We start from the raw sequence: 16,947 nt of genomic DNA, 5'->3' as shown, positions 1-16,947 counted from the left end.
ATTAACAAAGCCAAGCGGACAAACTGTAGTTTGCAAGCCAGCCCTAAGGAAAAGGATATGGGGGTGTGCGATTTATATGCATGAGTAATTATTTTATGAGGAAAACAGCTATTCCGGTCTAAAAAACTTAAAAAAATCGCTATTTCGGTCAGATTTGAAAATTGCTAAGTCCTTTTGAGTGAGCGCGAAACGGCTTTTAAGTAAAATTTACAATTAGAAAAAAGTCCAATGCTCGGTCTATGCTCTGTGTATGATATAGTGGAGGTATCGCGCTGGCACGGATGCGCTGCTTCCAGCCCCTGACCTACTCCATTCGCCACGCCTTTTCTTGTCGAGGTCCAAGCGTATCGCCAAAGAAGCCAAAGCATTGGCATATTGTTTAGAGCGGTACCAGCAGAGAGAGCACAGCGCCCGGAATGGAGTTGCATATCGACCAGGGCTGATGCTTGCTGACGCACGGTTTGGACGCGGGACGTGGTAATTTCACCTTCGGCGGCAACATCACCGTCAAGAACGACCAAGTGAGGCAGTGTGCATCACTCTTGGCATCCACACAATGGCGCTTCGTTATCTGCGTACAAAGCCACTGTGTTCTCCTTTACGGTAAGCAGTCACGGTCGATACCATCCCATCAAAGCTTACCAACACCACACTCGTCCGCAAGACGTTGCCGCGATACTCGCTCGTGGCTACTCGGCGCAGTTCCTCGGAGCCAACGTGCTGCAATCCTTAACTGTTCGTCGTAAGGACGAAATCGAAAAAGACCTCCGTCACATTCAGGCTTATTGCCAAGCTGTGCAGTAAACGCGACACCCGACCCCTACCACAACGGCACCGCACCCGCTCTGCTCCGCGGAGCTCCGGGGACAACGCGGTTGCCCATTTGCATTGATCCGAAAGAAGAAAATCATTGTGATGTCTTGCAACAAACAATGCTGGTCGCGAAACACAAACGGGCCCAACTCGAGCAACAGTACGTGTCCCTCATGGCCCACTACGTGGATGTTGCACAAGCCTTGCAACATGCCACACAGAACCAGCGTGAATCAGTGGGCTTTCTGCAAGCCGCCGTCGACCAGAAAGCCCGGGCAATGTTCTGGATGCGGGCCAAAACACCGCCTCCTTAACAACTGTGGTCGTGACCGAGGAAGAAGACAAATCTGAAGTGGTAGACCAGTTGCGAGACACTGTCACGGCCTTGTCCAATGAACTGGAGCAGGGACAAGCGCAAAATGCCGCAATTGCGTCGAAATTGTGGGAATCCTGTTTGGCTCAGGACAAATGGGTCGCCATGATGAACATTCTCCGTCAAGAAACGGAAGGCATCTTGCACCGCCGTAACGTCTTGTTGGAATCTGACGTGGCGTTGGAACGTTTAGCGGCAAAGGAACTGGCTAGGAAGGGACAGACAAAAACGACGGATCCGGGGTGGACCGGCAGAGTTTGGTCCCTCCGGAAGTCACCACGACGACGGCACCAACCTGCAAAGCGGACAAAGCCAATGATGGGGGGGCAACGAGGACAGTCTGGACGGAGAGGAGTATGAAGAACCACAGAACAGTGATGCGGTAGAAGCGGAGGCTGCGCGGAAACGGCCTACAATCGAGCCGGATGGAGGTGGCCCCCGGGTTAGCAGCAAGCGACGTCGATTGTAACGTGCTGCCGGAACAACACGAAATTCTAGATACACGGACGAAGCCGCTAACTACAAGCCAGCTTTTTGAGGTTTTGGAATGCATAGGTACATCTGCTGTAAGTGTGCGGGGTCTCAGAAGCGGGAGGGGAAAACATTGTAGTTACTTGCTATGAGCAACAGCAGTACACATATACACAGGTCTAGAGATAGCTTCTCGAGTAATAGTAAGGCTGGGCAAGGTTGGTTAGATAGAAATACTACTCGTTTCTAGAAGACATGTTTGTAGATAGGTAGGTAGAACCGTTTGGTACTTATACCATGTAATTGTTCAAGAGTTCTTCCACGGGAAAATAGAGGACGGCATCGTCCTCCAAGACCACGTCCTCGTCGTTGTCAGGAAGAGTGGTGGTTGCAGAGAATGGGTAATGCCCGTCGTGTTCGGAAGAGGCGTCGGTGGTCAGGATAATGGGTTGAATTTGTCGCGAATTTTTTTCAATGGAGGAGAGAACTCGTGCGAGATTGCCTCGTTGTTGTACGTATGCGGACAAGAGCACCTTGGGGGACTGTTGAGAGGCTTGCATGGATGAGGCGAGGGATTGTCGTCGCATGCGCAAGTCTTCTTCGTGGTGGGGTGTTTCCGCTTGGGTGCGTCCCCCGGAAGTAGGGGGGAGGGGAGTGTGCAGAATCTGAATGAAAATGGAAGTGGTGTTGTCCCGGAGCAGTTCGTGTTGGAGTTGCACATCATGACTGAGCAAAACACTGTGGGGGACGAGCGGATTGTAGCACTCGTCCGAAGACGAGGTTATTTCGGAAGCGGCGGCATCGTCGCCTACGTCCAGCACAGAGTAAAAAGATACGCGCACGGGGCCGGATTCGTTTCATTTTTAAACTTTTATGGTGGCATGGAAATTCCTTTCAAGCTTCTTTGGTTATATCCTTCGTCCAGACGATTAGAAGTAATGTTGTTGAGCCAACTCCTGGGGCGTGCCTCAACGCCACAAGCATAAATAGCCCAAAATGGGATGTTTTTAACGCTTTTAAACTTTAAAAAGCGGTAATTTCCGGTAGGCGTTAAAATTACGAAGTGAGCTATTTTCGGAATCAAATCCACTTAAGGATTAGAACTCAGTCCCGGATTTCGTGAAGGATTCTGAATCCTTCACTAATTTACATTAGTGAAGGTTTCTGAATCCCAATAAATTAGTGAAGGATTTACAGTTAGTGAAGGATTTAGCGAAGGATTTACACTTAGATTTTGAAACGACCGTGACTTGGGAGACGAAAAAGTACTCTAAATTTAACAAGGATTGAAAACCCTATTCAAAAGTTCAGCCAGTCCAAGCTTTCAAACGGCACTTAGAAAAATCTGTCTGGCGCGCAAGAAGGAACACTCATTAAATACGAAATGTCTTCTCTGTTATTTCGATTAAATTAGTCAAATGAGGCACGCCCCTGGTAAGGACAACGTCTCACCAGAAGTTCAATCGCCTACTGCTAAAAGCCAAGTCGCTTCCGTCCCACACACAACAAATCACAGCCCCACAGTCCCTACAAATATCCAAGAGTACAATGTAAACTCATAATCTTCGTAGTTCATCATTTTCCTCAACTGTGATCTCCATCGTCGTTTTGTGTTCATCAATAGAACTACGAAGCAACCCAACCGTCTCTCCGCTCTCAACCCTGCCCTACCGCCAATCCGCCTTTCTCTCAGTCCCCATGTTGACCTCTGCTCACTTCAAACTGAGCGACTTTCCTCACAAAGTCCTCGACCCGATCGCCACCACCACCGTCCCCCCAACCTACGCCACCATCAAACTTGCACAACGCCAACTCATGACCAACGCCGCCGCCATCCCGATGCTCAACGGTGGCGGTGCTCATGGCCACATGGCCTTAACGCTCACCCCTTGCGCATATGCCGACATAAGCGACGTCCCGTTTGTCATTCCCGTCGCTCCACCCGCCAATCCTCCAATTGGCGCCACTCCTGCCAAGATTACCGAAAACAACCGCATCCACCAACGCAATGCCAACATTTTCAATCTCTATGTTGCCGTCAAGAATGCTCTCCGTCAGCAGCTTCTCGACGCCATTCCCCGAATCTACGTGCGCGCAGTTGCGCACCCTTTCTTCGAATTTAGCAATGTGTCCTGCCTCGACTTGCTTCAGCACCTTTGGACCAAATACGGCACCATCAAGCCTGCTGAACTCCAGAAAAAGTTCCAATCTATGTACACCCCGTGGAACACCACCGAGCCCATTGAATCCGTTTTTCTTCAGCTCGACAAAGCCATTGCCTTCTTGACTGACAGCCTTGACCCCATCTCTGAGGCCGCCGTTTGTGCCGGCTACAAGGTTATTGCCCACTCCGGCTTTCTTCCTCAGGATTGCAAAGACTGGCGCAAATTACCCCGTACTTCTCACACGCTTGCCAACTTTCAGACCCACTTTACCCTTGCTGACGAAGACCGGCGCCTCACTGCCACAACGGGCTCCTTAGGCTACGCCAAAGTTCTTGCTGCCAATCCCTCTCTGGCTCCCATGCCTGGCCCCGGCACCCTCAGTCTCCCTTTCTTGGCGCTTTCTGTGTCCAACTCTTCTGTTAGCTCTGCCGACATGACGTATTGCTGGACCCATGGTACCAGCAAAAACCGGCGCCATACGAGCGCCACGTGCAAGACCAAGGCCCCTGGTCATTGCGACAATGCGACGGCCACCAACACTCTTGGCGGCTCCACCAAGGTTTGGACGGCCCCCAAGCCCCCTGAATAGGAAACAGGGACGGCTATGCTGATAATTAACTCTAGTAATACCGATTATTTAAATCATATTACCAGGCTTAATTCATCTGTAGTCCCCTCCCCGCCTAGTCCACACACCTTGGTCGTTGCCAACACCGGTTGCACCGGCCACTACATCACTGTCAACTGTCCCCACACCAACAAACATCCTGCAAGCCCCAGCCTTGCTGTTCGTGTTCCTAATGGCGCCGTCCTCCGCTCCAGCCATACCGCCACCCTTACCCTGCCCGGTTTCTCCCCCTCCGCCTGCCACGCCCACATGTTCCCTGGACTAGCCTCACATCCACTCCTGTCCATCGGTCAACTGTGCAATGACGGCTGCACCGCCACCTTCTCAGCCACCCGCCTCAACATTCACCATGGCGACACTCTGCTGCTCTCTGGCACCCGCGCTCCCACCACCGGCCTCTGGTACCTTGACTTGGAGACCCTCGCTCCTCCCGCAATGGCACATGCCCTCATTCCCTACACTGCTCTTGCAGACCGCATCGCTTTTGTTCACGCCTCCCTCTTCTCCCCAGCTCTGTTCACATGGTGCACCGCAATCAACTCCGGTCACTTAACCACCTTCCCGGACATTACCGCCCGTCAAGTGCGCAAGTACCCGCCGGACTCCCCAGCCATGATCAAAGGCCATCTCGACCAACAACGAGCCAACCTCCGGTCCACCAAGCCCTCTCCCGTCCGTTCCCCCGCTGCCACCGTAGCACCTCATGCCAACTCCGCTCATGACAGCCCAACCGTTGCCCGCACCCACCATGTCTTTGTCGCCCATCAACGTGTCACTGGCCAGATCTACACTGACCAACCATGCCGTTTTCTCACTCCTTCCAGTGCAGGCCACACTGACATGCTTGTACTCTACAATTACGACAGTAACGCCATTCACGTCAAACTAATGAAGAGCAAGTCCGGTCCCGAAATTCTTGCCGCCTACAAACGTGCCCACTTGCTTTTCACCCAGCGAGGCCTTTGACCTCAACTCCAACGGCTCAACAACGAAGCCTCTGCAGCCCTCCAGACTTTCATGACCTCTGGACACATTGACTTTCAGCTTGCACCCCCTCATCTCCACCGTCGCAACGCTGCCAAACGAGCCATCCGCACCTTCAAAAACCACTTTATTGCTGGACTCTGCAGCACTAACCCGGATTCTCCGCTCCACCTGTGGGACCGTCTCATTCCCCATGCCCTCCTTACCCTCAACTTGCTCCGTACCTCGCGCATCAATCCCAAGTTGTCGGCGCAAGCTCAGTTCCGCGGTGCCTTTGATTACAATTGCACCCCTCTCGCTCCCCCTGGCACTCGCTTCCTAGTCCATGTCAAACCCGCCATTCGCGAAACATGGGCACCCCACGCTGTCGAAGGCTGGTATCTAGGACCCGCGCTACATCATTATCGCTACCATTGTGTCTGGATCACCGAAACACGTGCTGAACGTGTTGCCGACACCCTCTCTTGGTTCCCTCACCGGATCTCCATGCCTACTGCCTCGTCCACCGACCGCGCCCTGGCCGCCGCCCGTGATCTGGTCCATGCCCTTCGGAATCCTTCTCCTGCGTCTCCGTTTAACCCCCTCGACGCCACCCAGCACCAGGCCCTCACCGACCTCGCCAATCTCTTTGCCTCGGTTGCTGCCCCGGTCTCTCCCGTCGACGCCCCCACTCCCGCGCCTATGGTCCAACCGCCTGCCCCAGCACCAACCCCAGCTCAGGTCCGCTTTGCCGTTCCTCTTGTCACCGCTGAGCACGCCCCTGCCCTTCCGAGGGTGCCCACCCAAGCGCCGCCACTTCCGAGGGTACCCACCGCAACCACCTATTGCTCTCGCACCGGCAGGCAATCCAGGCCGCCGACGTCGCAAAGCCCGCAAGCCCCGAGCAACCCCACCCCTAGTTCCAGCCCATCCGCACAACACCCGTGCCCGACCCTTTCTTGTCCAGGCCACTGCCAACGCCGTTGTCGACCCCGCCACCGGCGACTCCTTAGAATATCGCCACCTTTGTTCCGGACCCGACGCTCCCAATTGGATTCAAGCTGCGGCCAACGAAATTGGCCGGCTCACCAACGGTAACCCGCCGCACAGCACCACCGGCAGCCACGCTATGCACGTCATTGCGCATAACGCCATTCCTCCCGGTTGCAAAGCAACCTACTTGCGCATTGTCGCTAGCATTCGCCCGCAGAAAGCCGAACCAAAGCGCATTCGATTTACCGTTGGAGGAAACTTAGTTCAGTACCCCGGCAAGGTTAGCACCCCTACTGCCAACATCACTCTCACGGTATATACCCGTCCCATGTGTCTTTGAGACATTTATCTCAAAACAAGTGTGTCACAAGCAGAAATCAAGTGTATACATGTTTACTGCAAGTTGTGTACATGTCAGTGGAATTGGCCTTATTATATGCATTCCTATGTAATTATGGCATAGTGAGAAGATACATGGGCACAGATTTGCAGTATTCCCTACTTACTTTGAGAAGGCTCTTGGTTAGTATGGAGACTTCAGTTGCACCAAAACTCCAAGGAATCAATTGGATTCAACGGAAAGATTCATTTGGATGGAAACACAAGGGAAACAGATGCAAATTGACAAGACCCAATTTTCATACCATGTGTGTTACAAGAGATACTTACAATTCCTTGATAAGTATGCAAGAACGGATTTTGCATTATATGGATACTATGGTGAGCATGGAAGATTCAGGTTTAGTTGGTGAAGTTGCCAGGACTGCAGTCAAGTTTGGATATGATCTGACAAAAGGCACTAGTTTGTAGAATCTAATCTTCAATCATTGTTTTATAAGGTCTTTGATCCGCATTGCTAGTTTACGCATAGGTCCTCGTATCCGCTGCCTAACCCGAGGAGAGCGTCGCCAACGAGTAGAGTTTTACAGTCCCTAAGCCCGCTTAGGTGTATTGCAGGTTGTTTGTAATAACGCCCACAAGTCTTACCAGACTCTGTTTCTAACAGCCTTTTGTCCCACGGTGTACAGTGGTGTATATCGTGACAGATTAACAGTCTTGATTTCTCGTCAAATCACTGCTGCTTGTCGCACAGAATTTGGTAGACACAACCTTAAGTGAGTCCGTAAGTTCCTTCCAGATTGACTAATCTGAAATTACAATACACTTCCTTAAGGCATTGTCGGACAAGGTACACACGGTACCCAGTTCGATAATTAACGTTTGCACGTGTGTTTGTCACTGAAAGTGTCAGAGGTATCTCTTAAGTGAGATATTTATCGGTTTTCTGTGACTCATTCATTGTGAGCCGCGACCCTACTTCCTCGGAGTAACTGGTGTCGAAAACCTCTTGGAGTCTTCAGGGTTTGTTGACAAGTTTCTTCGTGACTACGGGTTTCCCCGGCTGGGTGAGGTATTTGATACCAAAAGACCCAAGGACCTCAACCCTGATTCCGGTTGGGACGGGTATACTCACCGGTTAATACGAGTAGTGTACCAGTGCTAGCTTCGTTCACTGGTGTAGGGTCATTTAACGAAGTCCGCCCTAATTCCGGCGAAGGACCCGAACCCCCTAAGTATTTTCGGAATTTCGAGAAAGCGACCCATTCCCTTCCTAGAGAGTCATTTCTCTCTCTGTGGCCATCATGGCATCGTTTGCACAACCTGTGTCAGACAAAACCGTTTTTGCCCACTTAACGGACAACATCCTCAACCTTTCTATGGCACACCCGATTTGTTTCTGTCTTTGCTTCAACGGATATGATAAACTTGGCAGTTTTCTTAGTATTGTTGAGAACGAACTCGAGTCTCTTCGCTATGTCTTATTTCCTACTGAAGACACAGTGAACCATCAATCAACTGGTTTACTTATGGCACACCGCCAGGTCCTTCGGTATTTCTTCCGTTGGATTGATACCCAAAGTAACACAAAAGGCGGACCACTTGATAATCTTGATTTGCTCTCTCTCACAAGAGGTGAATTCAGTTTATACCAACAATCCGTTGGCCCCCACATTTCGAGTCCCCCAGAATTTTCATGGCCTCGCGCAACTGCACTGGTGACTGCTGATTTTCGTGACGATTCAAAACAACTTCGTCAGACGTGTTCTTGCTGCGAGCCAAAGGCTTTGCAGTCTTTTTGCCATCACCTTCATCATCCGAAGATGCCGGCGATGGCGGTGCGGTGCCCGAAGGCTCCTCACCGTCGGAGGAGTCGAATCCTCCGAACTCCTCATCCTCTTCGGATGCGGACGCGGCATCAGCCGGTGAGTCCGTCGCTGCGGCAGGGGCCGGAACAGCGGGAGTGACCTTCCTCGGACGACGCATTCGTTGTCGAGGTTTCAAAACTCAAAAATTAGAGCTGGGTTGGGTCTGATAAACTGATAAGTTCTACCTGCTTACGAGTGTATTTGTAGAATACGACGAAAGAGTAGAAGTTGGGGGGAAAGCTTCGTAGAGGCTCCGAGTGTTTTAATCAGTAGGTTTTTAGATTGAGATTGTGAGACTAAAATATAGATTCCAAAATGAAACCTTTTGTGTTGGAAACAGAATGTACAAACGTAGAAACCCCGTAGCCAATGTACTGGCTATCGAACCATTGACATAGTTTTGTCGAGATGATTGGATCACCTATGTGATCGCCAAACCATCGAGTTCGGATGGTGCCAACAGTATCTGTTGACAACTTTCATCTAGGGAAACCGTATGGTAATCAGGAATATTTCGTTCCTAGCATATCAGGTTTGATAAGACGAGTCGTCTTATATGCCTCATGCAACGGAACCAGAGTTGTGTATGTTGCAAACATTTGGGTGCATAACGCAAATATTTGGTTTCCTATGAGACGCTTCGTATTTTCCTACGGCATGCCACACACGGGAAATGAACCCGACGAGGACAGTCGTCTGGCCACTGCGTCTGTCCTACAACAGAGCCAGGAAAAAGGAAATGGCAATGAGGCCAAGATCTAGAGCTAGTGAATCCTAGATAGATGTTCCAACAAACAATGCTAAGGCTAAGCAATTGTATCTACAACGTAGCATCAAATTGTAGCATTGTGTGGCTATAATTTATCAAATCCATACACTGGCAGTATAGCTGAAATTTTGGAGGATGACCATTCCTCCAACACCTCTCACCACTTGGCAACCAAAGGTGTGGATCAAGTTATTGAACCTAACCATGAAGTGCATCAGAACGGAATTTTGTTGTATCCAGAGCACCATCTCCCTTCAGTTGCTTTGGTGAAACATCATCTACCAGTTGACTCTGATGAAGTTGTTGTGAGCTGCAAAATTGTGAACAGCATCACTGTACAAGAATGTTTAGGGAAAGCCCATCATGTCACTGAGCTTACCATTCATTCAGTTTCTTCTACAACAAGTACTCCTGTTGTGCCTACGAAAAATTTGGTCAATCAAGTTCTTTGTCCCAGTGTTGCAAAGAGTACTTCATGGATTCCTGAAACAAACAATAGTTCTCTCATTGTCTCTATCATGAAGTGTGCTTTCACAACTGGTCTACTTTTTGTTGCATTCAATTCTGCAAGGGAATCAGGATGTTTTCAGAAGGGACATACCACCATGGTCTACAACAGCATTCCTCCTGATCCTGGAGAAACTCAGATGGCAGCTAGAAGCCAAGCCACCGTTGATTTTAACAAGTTGGTTGATCCTCCCAGTATTTTTCTCATGATGGGTTCTCTATGGCATGATGCCAACCCACACAATAAAATCCGAAATTGTGTGGAGGAGTTACCACCAGAACCAGATCCCAATTTCAGCACTCCCATTCTCCATGGTTGTTTTGGGAATTATTCAATATTGCATCAAGGAAAAGTTCATTTTATTCCTCTCCATGTTTTTGCAAAGTGTGAAACTTTATCTTGCAAGGTAGACAAAAGGAAAATCATGGAATTGTTTGTTTGCAACAAGAGTCTACACTTCTAATATACTCTTGAGGGCATCTAGAATGTTGAGCAGAGTTTCCTATGTTCTAGTTGAGACCATTCTTCATCCTAGTACACAGGATGGGGAGAGTGTCAATTCTGGTGTACTCTTGAGCACATCTAGAATGCTGAGCAGAGTGTCCTGTGTTCAAGTTGAAACCATCTTTCATTCTAGTACACAGGATGTGGAGATTGTCAATCCCAGTATACTCTTGAGGGCATCTAGAAGATTGAACAGAGTTCCCTGTGTTTTTTTGAGTTTGAGTGGTTCCACATCTAGAACCTTAGTCAATTGTCCTGTCCTAACTCAGGATGGGGAGTGCCTAGAAAGCCTAGTACAAGGAACTTCACAAAGAATCCTTCATCCAGACAGAGGACATACCACCTGGCCACCACCCTCCTACCATGGGAAGCAACATGATATTACTGCATACAAGGGAATACGAAGTCAAGGTGAAGTTGACACAAGAATGTTCAAGGACTTTGTTGCAGATGTTTTCAAGGATTGGGAGCCAGGAGGCTTACATGTCTTGACATTGAATGAATCCATTGATGTTCTGTGTGAAGATAGTCCTGCCCTCTGTTTGACAAGTCAAGTTAAAGCTGACACACAAATGTTCAAGGGTTTTGTTGCAGAGGTGTTTAAGGATTGGGAGCCAGGAGGTGTTCATGTAGTGACATTGAAAGACTCGACAGATGTTCCATGCAAACATTGTCCTGCCATTGGTTTTGCTAGCAAAAATCTGCAACCCTTTGCCAACCCCATGATGATTTGTGACCTAGATTCTTACTTCAAGGCAATTGGAGGTACAGTTCACCCTGCTTACCACTATGCATTCCTTGTAGACCTACTCTGGATGCTCTGGGGAGCTAGTATTGAGGAACTCTATATGTGGCCCCACTATGCTCAATGCCTACATGAGCAATAGCCAACAAGGCAATGTGAGTGGAGTCCAGTCCCTGGATGCTCCTAACTATGGGGAGCAACATTTGGTCAGCAAGTTCAAAGCTTTTTTGAATAGCCAACAAGGCAATGTCAGTGGAGTCCAGTCCCTGGATGCTCCTAACTATGGGGAGCAACATTTGGTCAGCAAGTTCAAAGCTTTTTTGAATAGCCAACAAGGCAATGTCAGTGGAGTCCAGTTCCTGGATGCTCCTAACTATGGGGAGCAACATTTGGTCAGCAAGTTCAAAGCTTTTTTGCTGATGCCCTGGGATCCTGGAGGGCCCAAGCCACTTGTGAGGACAACTAGTATGAAGCCAACTATTATGAAGGCAAGTACTAGGCATTCCCCAGCAGCAAAGAAACAGCCTTTTATTGGAACATTGAAAAGCTTGGCAAACTGCTCTTTCTCTAAAGTATCCCCTGGTCAGCCCAGCATTTTGGAGTTATGGAGTGATTACATTGACATAGTGCTTCAAGTCAGTCACACAGCAGTATGCTTGGAAGCCTTCCACCTGCACAGTGCTTGCACCACATGCCATGTTTCCATTTCTACAATGAGTGACAAGTTTTGTGATACTGGAGGAATGTCCTGCCTTGGGCAGATTGCTGAAACCTCTAGTGTTTTGAGATTTCTTCTTGCAACAGACCCCTCCAATCACCTTCTCTCAGGAAAGGAAAGTGTTCTCTTGATTGAAGATGAGGCTTGTGTTGTTCAGAATCCCTTTGGTATCTTTTTTTCAGACAACACATCTGTTCTCCTGTACACAGATGAGAGTTGTGATGTTATGCATTGTTTGCAAAGAGAAATGTTATGTTATTACGTATCATTTTAGTACACAGCCAAACTTGGACCCCATAGGACAGTTTCAGCTTCCAGACTCAGTGAAGTTGTTGAATGATACAAGACAGGCCAATGGGGAGTCTCACGGTATATACCCGTCCCGTGTGTCTTTGGGATATTTATCTCAAAACAAGTGTGTCACAAGCAGAAATCAAGTGTATACATGTTTACTGCAAGTTGTGTACATGTCAGTGGAATTGGCCTTATTATATGCATTCCTATGTAATTATGGCATAGTGAGAAGATACATGGGCACAGATTTGCAGTATTCCCTACTTACTTTGAGAAGGCTCTTGGTTAGTATGGAGACTTCAGTTGCACCAAAACTCCAAGGAATCAATTGGATTCAACGGAAAGATTCATTTGGATGGAAACACAAGGGAAACAGATGCAAATTGACAAGACCCAATTTTCATACCATGTGTGTTACAAGAGATACTTACAATTCCTTGATAAGTATGCAAGAACGGATTTTGCATTATATGGATACTATGGTGAGCATGGAAGATTCAGGTTTAGTTGGTGAAGTTGCCAGGACTGCAGTCAAGTTTGGATATGATCTGACAAAAGGCACTAGTTTGTAGAATCTAATCTTCAATCATTGTTTTATAAGTTCTTTGATCCGCATTGCTAGTTTACGCATAGGTCCTCGTATCCGCTGCCTAACCCGAGGAGAGCGTCGCCAACGAGTAGAGTTTTACAGTCCCTAAGCCCGCTTAGGTGTATTGCAGGTCGTTCGTAATAACGCCCACAAGTCTTACCAGACTCTGTTTCTAACAGCGTTTTGTCCCACAGTGTACAGTGGTGTATATTGTGACAATCACCACGGCCAAGATCCTCTTCAATAGTGTCCTCTCCACACCCGCTGCCAAGTTCATGTGTATTGACGACATCAAGGATTTCTACCTTGGCACCCCCATGGCTTGGTACGAGTACATGCGCATCCCGGTTCCCAATATTCCTCCCACCATTTTGGCTCATTACCAGTTAGCTCCTCTCATTCACAACAACTCTGTTACCGTTGAAATTCGCAAAGGCATGTACGGCCTCCCCCAAGCCGGCATTCTCGCCCATGACCGTCTTGTAGAGCACCTTGCCACTCACGGCTATGTTAAGACAAAGCACACCGCCGGCCTTTTTCGACACGTCACGCGCCCTATTCAGTTTACCCTAGTTGTGGACGACTTTGGAGTGAAATACATTGGCAACGAACATGCTCAGCACCTTATTGACACTCTGGAAGCACTTTACACCATTACCATTGACTGGGACGGCACTTGTTATCTTGGTCTTACACTTGCTTGGGATTATGAGCATCGGACCCTCAACATGTCCATGCCCGAGTACATTGATCAAGCCCTAACCTGCTTTCAACGCTCGCCCCCCCCTTACGCCTCAACATGCGCCTCACCCTTGGACCCAACCAACTTATGGTGTTCCAACTCAACTCACACCCGTCCCTGATACCACTGAGCCTCTCAACGCGTCCGACAAAACCTAGCTGCAAGAAATCATCGGAACCCTACTTTACTACACTTACCATACTCGTGGCTCTCGGCACTCTCGCATTGGCCCAATCCACTGCTACCCAAGCGACACTTCACGCCGCCGAACATCTCCTTGACTACTGTGCCACTCACCCACATGCTACGGTGCGTTTTCAGGCTAGCGACACGTGTTCACACATTCACAGTGATGCTTCCTACCTTTCAGAGTCAAAAGCACATTCTCGTGCAGCAGGTCATTTTTTCCTCAGCAGTCAGCCCCGAAATCCCAATGCTGCTCCCGCTCCGACCAATCCGGACCCTCCCAATAATGGCGCCATTCACACGCATAGCTCCATCATGTCCGTTGTTCTCTTGTCTGCCACCAAAGCTGAACTTGGTGCCCTCTTCTACAACGCCAAGGACGCTACCGCTTTCCGGGTCCCTCTCGACGAACTTGGCCACATTCAGCCGCCTACGCCTATCCAGACCGACAACGCCTGTGCCTCCGGTATTGCCAACAAAAACATCAAGCAACGACGTTCTAAAGCCATTGACATGCGTTTCTGCTGGGTTAAAGACCGCGTCGAGCAAAATCAGTTTATTATTTACTGGCGACCCGGCCTCACGAATTTGGCCGACTATTTCTCCAAGCATCATTCTCCCGCACATCATCGCAAAATGCGCTCGCACTACCTTCTCAAACAGTCACCAATCAATGACAAAGCAACTTATCATTTGCAGCGAGGGTGTGTTGATCCAACTCCTGGTAAGGACAACGTCTCACCGGAAGCTCAATCGCCTACTGCTAAAAGCCAAGTCGCTTCCGTCCCACACACAACGAATCACAGCCCCACAGTCCCTACGAATATCCAAGAGTACAATATAGACTCATAATCTTCGTAGTTCATCATTTTCCTCAACTGTGATCTCCATCGTCGTTTTGCGTTCATCAATAAATGTCGCGACTTTCATAGTCAACTGCTGTGAAATAGATTGATTGAAAGGGTAGATCAGGGGTTGGAAGCAGTTCATCCCTGCCAGCGCGATACCTCCGCTATATGATATACAGAGTATAGACCGAGCATTGGATTTTTTTTATTGTTAATTTTACTTAAAAGCCGTTTCGCGCTCACTCAAAAGTACTTAGCAATTTTCAAATCTGACCGAAATAGCGATTTTTCAAGGTTTTCAGAACGGAATAGCGGTTTTCCTCATCGAAATAATAGAGAAGACATTTCGTATTTAATGAGCGTTCTTTCTTGCGCGCCAGACAGGATTTTCTAACTGCCGTTTGAAAGCTTGGACTGGCTGAACTTTTAAATAGGGTTTTCAATCCTCGTTAAATTTAGTGAAGGTTTCTGACTCCTTCACTAACAGTCAATTAGTGAAGGATTTTACACTTAGATTTTGAAACGACCGTGACTTGAGAGACGAAAAAGTACTCACAGTCCGTAGTCCCTGTCTTTCCATTTCTTTTCGCACTAGACGCACAAGTCCATGAGGGGGACCAGCTCCATTGGACAGGCCACAATCTGATGATAGATACGCTGACAGGCTGCGTTGTGATAGTACAGATGCATAGCATTAATACCGAGACTGGTAGTTGTCGATCCCTGGGTGACACCGCGAGTGAGCAGCGACTCGAGTCGCGCACGGTACAACGGTGGCGGATCGTCCCCGTCGACGTCCACTTTATCCCGAGAATATCGTTGTCAGCCTCTACCTCGCAGCTTTCTCTTTCACGCGTTGGGAGATCTGTAATGATTGAAAGCTACGAAGAACGCTGGTATTGGCCGCTGCCGCCGTAGGAACGTACACGTCCGTTCCCCGAATGTGTGCCGTCCATCCTTTGTTGGAAGCATTTTGTTTGCGTTGATGCTGTCTCGGTGTGGTAGCTAGGAGTGAAAGGTCCTGTTGCTGTCGATACGGAAGCATTGGCCTTTGCTTGAGACCTCGCCCTCCCGTTTTGCCGCGACCCCGTCCTGCAGATCCTCCTCCGCGTCCCGTCGCCGAGGCTGAACTTGCAGCGCTCGAACAACCCGATATTATTCCCGACGTTTCGGCAATACTCCAACAATTTGTACAAAGCCAGAGCTACCGGAGGGGTCGTCGGAACAACATAGCCCCAGATCCGTCACTGATCATAAAACGCCACGAGTACCTACACGCATTCTCTGATAATGGAGCATTGCCAAAAGAGGAAAGGCTCTGAAATGTTTACATGGATGAGAGTTACATCCATGAGCATTATAATAGGAGTGATCATAGCCTTTGGGATCCGAGCGACAACCTGGATATTCAATTTGGTAAGTCAAAGCACAAAGGACGGCGATATTGTTTTGCTGCTGTTATACAGGGCCCAGACCCATTGGTAGATAACCCCGGAATTGCATCAGAAATGGCTGGGCTGGTGCCAGGAACAGTGTGGGCCTTCTGCCCCTAGCAGAAGCGTAGCCACCAAGGGGACTACCATAAAGTTTTCAATGGTGAAAACTTTGTGGCCTGGTGGAAAGATCAGCTGCTCCCCAATTTACACCAGCATTCTTTTATCCATATGGATAATGCGGTATATCACAAATTATATGGGAATCATGCGCCCAAGTGGGGAAAGCTACGGAAGCAGGAGTGCATTGATTTTCTGCTGTTAAAGGGAATTGAGGTTGAGGCAAGATGCCCTGCTGTTGTGGTCAAAGCCCGGACAAAAGAGTGGATCCTTGCAAATGAAAGGTTCGAGTGTGTCAGGTTAGCAGAGGAACAAGGACATAAAGTTCTTTTCACACCACCATATCATAGCGATCTTCAGCCAATTGAGCTGACATGGGCTCGGATTAAAGGTAACATTGGCAGACAGTACAGTGTTGGTACAACACTGGCACTAGTACATGAGCGACTGCTTCATGAGTTCAAGAACTTGGAGGAGTCAGGGCATGGTGCCATCCAAGGTATGATCAACAAGTGTGTCAGGATCGCAAAAACATTTTATGACAACATGCCAGAGGAGGAGTTAACAGAGGAGGCTTTAGAAGATGAGGAAGACGACGATTATGATGACTACGAAGCGGGGTTTGACGCGGGTGTACCGCCTGAAAACACTTTAGACGAAATCGTAGTCGAAGAAGAGCTAGAGGATGTAATTTTTGCGGCTAACAAAGACGTTGCCATGGAGAACGAAGACATTGAAGACGTAGTATCGGTATAATTTTCCGCTAGTATCCGGGCTCCTTATCATAAATGTTGTGTCTCATCTAAAGGTATCTTGCCAAAGGCGGCTGAGATAACTAACGCTTCATAAAGTCGCTCCTTTGTACATTGACTACATAC

General features: G+C 48.7%; 6 protein-coding genes across 6 annotated transcripts; 4 read left to right on the top strand and 2 right to left on the bottom strand.

Annotated features, from left to right (window-relative positions):
- Positions 1 to 556: 556 nt before the first annotated feature.
- On the top strand, positions 557 to 1,546 carry PHATR_33641 (predicted protein; the record flags this gene model as incomplete). The annotated part of the gene is made up of 3 exons (XM_002186496.1): positions 557 to 603; positions 764 to 1,041; positions 1,080 to 1,546. 3 exons carry the CDS (start codon positions 557 to 559, stop codon positions 1,544 to 1,546), a joined length of 792 nt encoding a protein of 263 aa, XP_002186532.1.
- Positions 1,547 to 1,947: 401 nt separating this feature from the next.
- Positions 1,948 to 2,518, bottom strand: PHATR_33640 (predicted protein; the record flags this gene model as incomplete). The annotated part of the gene is made up of 2 exons (XM_002186217.1): positions 1,948 to 2,465; positions 2,494 to 2,518. 2 exons carry the CDS (start codon positions 2,516 to 2,518, stop codon positions 1,948 to 1,950), a joined length of 543 nt encoding a protein of 180 aa, XP_002186253.1.
- An 837-nt stretch (positions 2,519 to 3,355) lies between these two features.
- Positions 3,356 to 4,411, top strand: PHATR_33639 (predicted protein; the record flags this gene model as incomplete). Its single annotated transcript, XM_002186495.1, has 1 exon — positions 3,356 to 4,411. One exon carries the CDS (start codon positions 3,356 to 3,358, stop codon positions 4,409 to 4,411), a length of 1,056 nt encoding a protein of 351 aa, XP_002186531.1.
- A 288-nt stretch (positions 4,412 to 4,699) lies between these two features.
- Positions 4,700 to 6,333, top strand: PHATR_33638 (predicted protein; the record flags this gene model as incomplete). The annotated part of the gene is made up of 3 exons (XM_002186494.1): positions 4,700 to 5,381; positions 5,454 to 6,238; positions 6,277 to 6,333. The coding sequence occupies 3 exons, from the start codon at positions 4,700 to 4,702 to the stop codon at positions 6,331 to 6,333; spliced, it is 1,524 nt and encodes a 507-aa protein (XP_002186530.1).
- A 2,053-nt stretch (positions 6,334 to 8,386) lies between these two features.
- PHATR_33637 (predicted protein) lies at positions 8,387 to 8,731 on the bottom strand (the record flags this gene model as incomplete). The annotated part of the gene is made up of 1 exon (XM_002186216.1): positions 8,387 to 8,731. One exon carries the CDS (start codon positions 8,729 to 8,731, stop codon positions 8,387 to 8,389), a length of 345 nt encoding a protein of 114 aa, XP_002186252.1.
- Positions 8,732 to 15,866: 7,135 nt separating this feature from the next.
- On the top strand, positions 15,867 to 16,825 carry PHATR_44247 (predicted protein; the record flags this gene model as incomplete). The annotated part of the gene is made up of 2 exons (XM_002186493.1): positions 15,867 to 15,932; positions 16,070 to 16,825. The coding sequence occupies 2 exons, from the start codon at positions 15,867 to 15,869 to the stop codon at positions 16,823 to 16,825; spliced, it is 822 nt and encodes a 273-aa protein (XP_002186529.1).
- Positions 16,826 to 16,947: the final 122 nt, after the last annotated feature.

This window comes from Phaeodactylum tricornutum, chromosome 3 (assembly GCF_000150955.2).
Source record: "Phaeodactylum tricornutum CCAP 1055/1 chromosome 3, complete sequence".
Classification (NCBI taxonomy): Eukaryota; Bacillariophyta; class Bacillariophyceae; order Surirellales; family Neidiaceae; genus Phaeodactylum; species Phaeodactylum tricornutum.
Note: the sequence above shows the minus strand (reverse complement) of the source record. Positions and strands in the feature narration are given on the sequence as shown.